The sequence below is a fragment of the Lissotriton helveticus genome, chromosome 2_1 (assembly GCF_964261635.1).
Source record: "Lissotriton helveticus chromosome 2_1, aLisHel1.1, whole genome shotgun sequence".
Taxonomy (NCBI): Eukaryota; Metazoa; Chordata; class Amphibia; order Caudata; family Salamandridae; genus Lissotriton; species Lissotriton helveticus.
The window spans coordinates 892,829,264-892,838,344 of NC_136059.1; the positions used below are offsets into that span (position 1 = coordinate 892,829,264).

The 9,081-nt window shown below is 41.0% G+C and overlaps 1 protein-coding gene across 1 annotated transcript in view; it reads left to right on the top strand.

Moving 5' to 3' along the window:
* The window catches only part of CDC42SE2 (CDC42 small effector 2), a 379,165-nt gene extending 371,018 nt beyond the window's left edge, over positions 1–8,147 (top strand). The window contains exons 4-5 of the mRNA XM_078675617.1: positions 4,169–4,284; positions 6,161–8,147. Of these exons, the coding sequence (XP_078531743.1) occupies positions 4,169–4,267 (99 nt within the window). The 3' untranslated portion in view covers positions 4,268–4,284; positions 6,161–8,147. The remainder of the gene's footprint in view (positions 1–4,168; positions 4,285–6,160) is intronic.
* The last annotated feature ends 934 nt before the right edge of the window (positions 8,148–9,081 follow it).

Here is a 9,081-nt window from a genome sequence, read left to right on the forward strand (position 1 = left end):
ACGAGATCGGAAACTGCGTCAAACACTCCAATGAGTCTCACAACCAATTCAACGGCCGCCTCCGGCCTGTGCTCATCTTGAATACGTTTAATGACGGAGGTTAGGACAGCCATTGACGGTGTTCCGAAGCACCTCATATAGACTGCAGCAAAAATCATACCCCATGTGGCACAGTCAGTCACTAACGGTCAGATTCATCAACGTAAAATCGTCTCGCAAAGGGCCAGATTCTGAGAACCTGGCCCTTTGCGAGCGCAATTTTTGCATTTGGGATTCATCATCCCAAATGCAAAAATCGCTATTATAGAATTCGCAATTTTGCGAGGAATTGCATTTAAGGAATCTCTATTTGAGATTCCTTAAATGCAATTCATGAAACATTTAAAAATTGCGCATTCGCAATTTTGGGCCGCTATTTACCACGAAGTCAATCCTCGTGGTAAATAGCGGAAACTTAGAAAAATGCACTTAAGTGCATTTTTCCAAGTTGTATGTTACACACACACATGTCCTTGGGACATGTGTGTGCGTAACACCAGCGTCTAATATCATTTCAGGGGTGCAATAGGGTGTCCTTTGGACACCCCTGCACCCTTGAAATCGCAAACTCAAAATGCGAATCGCTAATAGCGATTCGCACATTGATATGTCTTCCCATTCATTCCTATGGGCCTTTAGGCCCATAGGAATGAATGGGGAGTTATTCCTTATTTGCGATTAGCAATTAGCTATTCGCCAATAAGGAAGCTGTAGGAATCGCAAAATAAATTGCGATTTGTACATGAATCCCGTTTTGCGAGTCTGTAATAGCGATTCCTTAATAATCGCTATTACAGACTCGCAAAACGGGACTTTGATGAATCTATCTGTAAGTCTTTCTGCAGACTAATTGTAAGAATCCTGTGTTTCTCCACTGGAGTTATATTAGGAAATACTGCCTCCAGTCGGCAAGCGAAAAAGGCATTTCATCCTTATCCTGGGACGCCTGCCCATAACCGCATTAACCATAACGGGACTAAGCTTCAACCCGTTCGGCCCAACTGGATGCACCGCAACACTAGGGGCCCCACCCTGTATGTTACGTGTTGTGTAATGAACTAAGGCCCTTAAACCCGCTACAGCAGAGGTACAAAGGGTCCTCACTTCAGCAACGGGAGCCGTTCCGGCTCGGGGGTGCGGTGTAAAGCCAGCCAAAACAGCCAAAGAAGCACCTGGAATGGACAAAGTTCCTAATCTCACCGCTGTTAAAGAGTGGGGGAGGGCACCATTAAACCAAATTCGGTGCTGCCAAACAGAAATCTTTATCTCCTGCGTCCTATATGGAGTGTACTCCGTAGGCACAGCAGTGTGATTATAAAAATGAAAGGTATTGCTATCTGCATTCACCGCGGTAAACGTAACCCATGAGTAGAAGAGCTCAAACGGGTGAGCCCAATCAGCACTTACAACAAAAATGACTGCCATGCCTTCCAAGGGGACGTTATAAGCCTGCAAATGATTGCGAACCGCCAACCGACTATGCTGCGGGATTTCAACGTCACCCATTATGACACAGAAGAGAAAAACACAGTACAAAGTAATGAGGCACAACTGGGTAATAATCCACTAGAAACCGTTTAAAATGATCAAGCTTGAAAAGACCTATATAACTATAGGCAGGTTTATCCGTCACCACTGTCAACGGAAACAATAGTGAGGGGGTCGTGGACTGATAGAAGCACTACTCGAGAGTCTCAAAATAAGACCACAATGTTAGGTACGCCATGTCGCAGGGATTCTGCTCCTACACAGGACTGGGCACAGAAACCCAGGACCTCAGTGAATTGTGGTGTACCAAAAAACTCACCTTAGTGCCTAGAAACCCTAACCAACTGGCATTAGTGTCACATTAGTTCTTCGTCCTATAGCAAGGAACCAATGATTAGACAACCCAGAACATGCGACTTAGGTTATACTCAGGAATGGTGGGAAGCAAGAACACTCTTTCATTATACTCTCATACCAGTCCACAACAGAAGTAAAAGAGACACAGGAAAGGTTAAAATATCTATTTTAACGACGTGGTCTAAGATGCGGTATTTTTGCTGACAAAAGCAGACATATGATTAGAAATAATATGATCAGCATTGTTACAATTCCATAAAACACAAAAGGAGAAATCATATTACAATGATGGTGAAAATAGGTCCAATAGCGCCTAGTAATTCACCCTCCCTGGTAGGAATTATGTTTTAATAAAATATAGCAGGTCTCCTAGGCTTGTGCGGGGGACCCCATACTGCTAAGATCAGCAGAAGTGTATCACATCAGGATCTGCAAAAGCTCTCTGGAAAAACGGGCTTCTTCCAAGTGCCTGAAATCATTCTTACAGTGTGATATTAAAGGCGCCAGAATCACGTTGGCTGCAGCTGCATTTATGTTATGGCTAAAAATGTGAGCCGGTCAGCCCGAACAGCTACCTTGTTATGATTACCTTGGAGGCTTTAGAACTCGGTGTGCAGACTAGAGTCACGATGTACGTCTAGGGATGCTCAAAACAAGCCATTCTCATGTGAAGCATTATACACAGCCTAACTTACAACAGTTATATGCAGTATCGTGTGCAAAAGCGGCAAAAAGGTAAAATGGCGTTTAAACTTCTAATAAGCCTATGCTAACTTAACATGTGCGCAACAAGGCCCAGCCCTTACTACACCACCTAACAATTTAGTTGTCTGCCAGCATGGTCATTTCCAACAAATCCATAAAAATGAATGCATACACATCCATACATAGGGGGACCATGGGGCCGTCCTCTTCAGCCATTCGACTGTTTGAGGGTGATTCACATTTCGGTTCCATCCATTACAGCCTACTTCAGCCATGGTTCTATTACCCTCTGAGTGATGGCATTTTGCTTTATCACGTGTACACATCTGCCTTATGCTGCGTGCATGTCAGTGCCACGTCCTGTGCATCAGTCGCTTTAGTTTTGCACTTTCTCTTTGTACAGATCCCCTTTTTTCCCTTCTTTTATTTTTTTATTTTATTTTGTATTTTATTTTTTTATTTTTTGAGCGCCTGGCTGCTTCCTTGTCAGTACTAACTCGTTTGGCGCTCATTTCATCTGCAGTGCATCATGACCATTGCTTCTAAACTGACTGGCTACCTCGAAGGGTACTGTCCATAGTATATCATTGTTTTATTGCTCCACGATGACTGCCGTCGTTAAAAGCAATATGTCGTCCATCTTAGATTGATAAAGCGATTAATCACGATACACAATACGATTCCAAAACATCCCCTCGCTGCTATATTTAATGTTTTACTTCTTGTTAATTGCAAGTAGATGCCTGACAACTTTTCAACTTGTATTCTTTTAATTTATCGTACATAGTCTTGCTGACTTTGTGTTTGTTTTATTGTGGAAGATGTAAGAATGAGTCACATGGGTGGATGAGTGACGGAGTGCATGTTTGATGATGTACTGACTGAGTACCTAAACTTATCAGTAACTGAAGAGGGCACTGTTTGTGATCTAGAACGATTGGCATGGCTGGTGCTTGTTAACTAGAATGAGTGTTCTACACGTCACGCAGTCTCTAGTTTATTCACCCTTTATGAGGCTTGGAACCTATTGCTAAAGCTCTGCCAACTGTTGTTCCTTTCTCTGTCAGCCCATTGTTTCCCAATACTAGAAGCACGGTTTCATAAGAGCTGTTGTCCCGCTTCAACAATTGCGGTCTTTGTTTTCTGATTTAGTGGAGAACTGTGCATTGTTTCACTAAGCAAATGGCTATTCTGACTGCCTTTTAAAAACACAATTTAAATTTCTGGCTGCATTCCTGTTCTACACGATCCAACAGCAAATGTAATTGATGCGTCTAAATAGAAAGTACACGAAGGAATGATGGGGTTGCATCATGGTTCTGAAAGGCCCTTCGCGGCCCTGCGGTTTGCAGCCTAATAATTCGGCTGTCAGTCTACAACACAAACATGCTGTAGTGTGCAGTCTCGCTGCCATTGAGCCGAGAATTGAATTTTGAGGGGAGCAGCACAAATCTAGGTTGACAGCAGAATCGAATGTTCTGCTAAATGCGGACGAATCTGCCCCATTTCCTTCCTTGTGACTTTCGCCTGATCTGCTTTTTTATTTTAATTTCTTACCCTTCCTCTTTATTTCCCACAGGTGAATTCTATTCAGAACCAAATGCAGTCCAAGGGAGGCTACGGAGGTGGCATGTCAGGAAACGTCCAGATGCAACTTGTGGATACCAAGGCAGGATAGCCTAGTGAGCACACTCTGTAAGTAATGCGTCATTTCATAATAGTTTCTTATATCTGTAATATGGTATTCCCTCTCTAGTTAGGTATGTGGCAAGATAGCTGAGGAGATTAATGAGCCTGATGATTGTCTATGCTCATAACTTCCAGGCAAAAATATTGAATAGTGGGACAAGATATACGTTTCAGTGTCACTAATATGAAAATTATTTTAGTGTGTAATAATGAATACCGTTGCAGGTTATTTTTCAGTCTTCATTTAAACTCAATACAATGCCATTTCTGAATGGACTAATCTCTTCACTGAATCAATACAAATATATGGAGTAATATTATGATGACATAATGCTTCACTTTCATTATATACTAACAGTTTAAAAGATGATTGAACAATGAAGGGCCAAATCACAATCCTACTATTGCCACTTATTGCAGGCATGCATTTGTGACAAGTTACATGGCCCCGATCTGTGTTGGGGTCTGTAAAATTTCTGGTTTCCGTTGTTTGTGTTGCAAAGTGGTGACATTCTCTTGCTAGAACAGACTTTTGGGTATTATCGTTTAAAATGTTATGCAGAGTCCGTTTCCCATAAAAGGTAAGCTTTTCAGATTAGAAGTGATTTACTTAAAGTGAAACCTCATGATGTAATAAGATTACTTCAGTTGAAACTGAACAGTCTCAGTTACACAGGTGAAAGTAGGTGAACTCTGAAAGAAGAAGAAAAGATGAAGACAGCCGTGCTGGGGGCCTAATTGAATGTGCTGATATGAGTTAGTGCATCACAACTATGCTGATGTCTCTACAAATGCAGATAGTTGTTAGTGATGCAATGGAAAGAACCCAGTGCTACCTAAACTGGCTTGCATGGGTGTAAAAAATTGGAGCAGCAAAGTGCATCTTCTAGATAAATAACCCCTCCTAAAGGAGAGGATTTTCTTGGACATCCTTCATGATCCTAGGTGTGATGAGGTTAGTATAAGGACCTGTGAATACTTACACGGGGCAGAAAGCAACCACTCGCCATCCGTACCTTGTTGCAGCAGCCTTGGATAAAATCACAAAGCAAACTGGCTCAAAGTATGGGGTGAAGGGGGTTAAGAAGGGAACTTCTGGGAGTAGGTCCAAATTCTGAATTAAATCTCTTCCTGCCGTGCAGTCTCAAGTATGGCAATGAGCTCTTCTCGGTAATCAAGTGGATTCTGACAGTTAGTGACAGTTGTTCCAGTGTAAGAACATCCCAGCAAACGATTGTTAGGACGGAAAAGGGCCCGAATCATGTACCATCGGGTCGCATGGCAGGGCTAGACAGTTATTTTTAGGGTGATGGGAAGTGTGAAGCTATGCATGGATTTAAAGAAGGAATCTATTTGTTTGCCGGTTCTGCTTGGTGAAGGTTATGAGTGGATAAACGGGAGAGTTCAAGCGAACACTGGTAGCAATGTTACAACTAACGAGGCGGCTGGTAGAGTACTTGCGCCTGCTCATCATGGAGCTGCTGATCAGGATCTTGCCCAAATTGGACGGAATCTGAGCTTGCGTCTTTCTAATGTTGAGGAGGGGGAGGAGGGTGGTGACTATGAAGTTGAATATGTGCACAAAGGTGAATCCCCAGATTCCATCCACCAGTGAGAGGGCAGCAGAAATCCAGTAGGAAATGAGATGGGTGATGTTATAGGATGTATCCATGATGAGACCGCTGAGAGGACTGTAGTAGACCAATCTGGCATGATTGTGCAAATATTGTAAAAAGTCCAATTTACACAGCTTTGAACAAGTGTTTCATTAGAGTAACAATATGAAACAAAATGGGAAAGAAGTCTTGTCAGCAAGCTGATGTATATCCACAAGTATGCGATGCTTGCCTCCTTTAATTGTGTCTTTTTCCTCTTCCCACAGGTTCTTGTGACTTGTATTGTATCATCTCCTGTGTCCCTCCGTTTTTGCCTCACTGACTGCTTTGTGTTCTTCATGATGAACGAGAGAGAAAGAGAGATGCCAATGGCTCGTTGTCCTTATGATTGCCGCAGTCCAGCATGTGCTACTCTGTCGCGAGGACGCCGCTGTCCGGCTGTGCCTTCCAGTGGTGCACGCATGTATGGCCTCCGCCAGAACTACGAACTAAGGAAATAGATTTTTTTAAATTATTGTCTATGTGCAAAAGGTCGGACTAATGTGATCTTTTTTGCAATAGCACAACATTTCCTTTGCTTTTTTCGAATTTCCACACATCCATTTACCCTCGTGACTTCGGGATGAGCAAGCTCCCAATTGATCTTTTTTTCTTTCTTCATAACATTTTTAAAGGGCTGGGTTCCTGCAAGCACAATGGTACTTTTGTTCTTGGAATGTCAGCAGAGTCGATGGCTCGCCTGCATTGCCTTTGTGTGGCAGCTGCCTACTTGGTGCCAAGGAAAAAAAAATAAAGCGCTAGTGGCTGCCAGCCTGGTGATGCTTGTGATGATGAAAGGTTTGGCTGCTGCACCCATGTCAACTGAAAAAAAATCAACAAAAACAGCAAAAATAAGACTTGTAATTTAGCTGCAATAGAGATTATCCTTTTAGTTTAATATTCCAACTGGTCTTGACACAATAATAAAGACAAGTAATAATGAAAAGCTTGCATCAGTAAGGCATTCTGTTGTAAATGTTAAGTATATTTATTTTGAAAGCTCTGACCTCAAGATTGTAAACCAGTGCAGTAATGTGCAAAAAGTGTCGTGTGTTTGTGCTTCTGTCCGTTTAAAAGAAACACCATCTTGTTTGCTGCTTAGGTTTGATTTATTTTGCCTAGTTTTAGGTTAACCTCTCCAGTAGCAGCATGTCGAACTGCCTGCATTATTAACTAAAGTCTATAGGCCTCTTGAACAGTTGCCATGTTTTTGTGTACTAAATGTTAAGCGGCCAAGTTGCAAACAAAACGGCAACTTTGTAAAACTGGCGACTGACGCCATCGGGGGGAGGAAGGGAAGCAAGTATACAGGGTGACTTTTTACCTAGATGGTAAAAAGCATTTTGCTCAGGTTCTGAAGCATGTTTTCCTTTCACTGGTTGTAGAAATTGTGTTTTAATCTTGCACTGTATTCAAGTATCCATTAAACGTTAGGGGTGTTCCAAATTTTGATTTGTCAGTATTAAGCTGGCAAAAGTCATCTGTAATTGAGTGCCATTTTCAACAGTTTCTCATTCTGTTTAGAAAGCGTTCTGCTTACTACAAATGGGGCTCAAATGATACTGATACCAGTCTTTTCAATGAATATGGATGCCAACTATCAGTTAAGATTTGTATGATTTCTCGCTCTCTGCTGTCCTCTGCCATTGTGAAATATAGGAATTTCCTAATTGAGCTGAAATTCATGGTTTATGACTGACAGAGAAAAGTAAATATTTCTCACCAGTTCGAGACTGTCAGTGTTAAATTCAACACAACTATGTTATCTTTTAAGTATATTTGAAGACCGTAATATAAAGGAAAGGGAAAATTTGGCAGGCAATAATAGCCTTGCATATCTATGCTACTTGGAATTAAAGAATAATGGTACTAATTTATATCTCTTACAGTATTAGCTAGCAATTCTCCTGAGCACTACCCTATAATTTTGATACATTTCATATTCCTACCCAACATTATCCGTTATGATTTTCTTTGCAAAAATATTTTGGATTTGATTTTGACTTAGGTTGTCACTCAAGTTACACCATGGAAAGCTGGTTTATCTTATATTCATCAAAGCGGTAGCCAGAACAAAAAAAACATATTTTTATAACAAAAAATACATTTTTTGTACATTGTGTCCATTCTTGAATAAAGTCAGTTTAGTGTTGGCTTGTAGATATTAATAGGAAAATATTGACTTTGATTCAATAAATGTCTTCTTTCAGTTTTCATGTTGTTTTAATTTTTATGTTTGGTAACAAAGAGCAGTTTAGTATTTAGACTCTTACATTTGTATAACAAATTTGTTACTTTGGTAATCCTATCTCCGCCGGTGATAAACCTAAAACAATATTGGGTCACTATCTCTCCATGCATATATTGTATACAGTTATTTAGTCTGGCTAAGTTCAGCAGTCTTATGTTGCATTACACAATTATTGCATCATTTGAACCACTGCCACGTGTTATGTATATACCTAGTTGTTTTCAGTGATGCTCGTACAACCCAAAGGGTCTATAAATCAATTTATATTTTAACCTCTACCTTGCACACAGGGAGCAAGCATGGTATATAAACAAGCATTTGCAATGCAACAGGTCTCGCATTTGAGAGTTTGAGCTATTGGCATTGTAAATGACAATTCCTTTTACTTGTGTTGTTTATAAAACAGATAAATAAAAGGCATTGTCATTTACAACGTAAATAGCTTAAACTCTTGTAGAGACAATACCTATTGCATTGCAAATGTGTGCTATAAAAGAAAAAAAATTGTTAGGAGAGTTCGTAGGGCAGAACGAATCTATTTGAGAAAATAGTGCTGGGAGACTGTAATTCAAGCCTACCGAGCAACAACACATGTAACAGCGGGTGTCGCCATGGGAGGTTACAAAACGAGAAATGGCGGTACTAAGGAGGGACTACTGAGCCTTTTGACCAATGAACAGCCACAGTTTACATTGGAAAATGACCAAAGCCAATGAAAAATGTGGGTGGAGTGGGCAGAGCTTCAACTCCCTACCTTATTATAGCATGCCGTGCAGAGCAGCGCATGCACTGCCAGGCTCGACCTAAAAGGGCACTTCACCAAATGCACGAGGGATAATGAATAAAACAGACAATGAATTACTAATGGCATATGAACACTAAGAAAACATGCTTGTG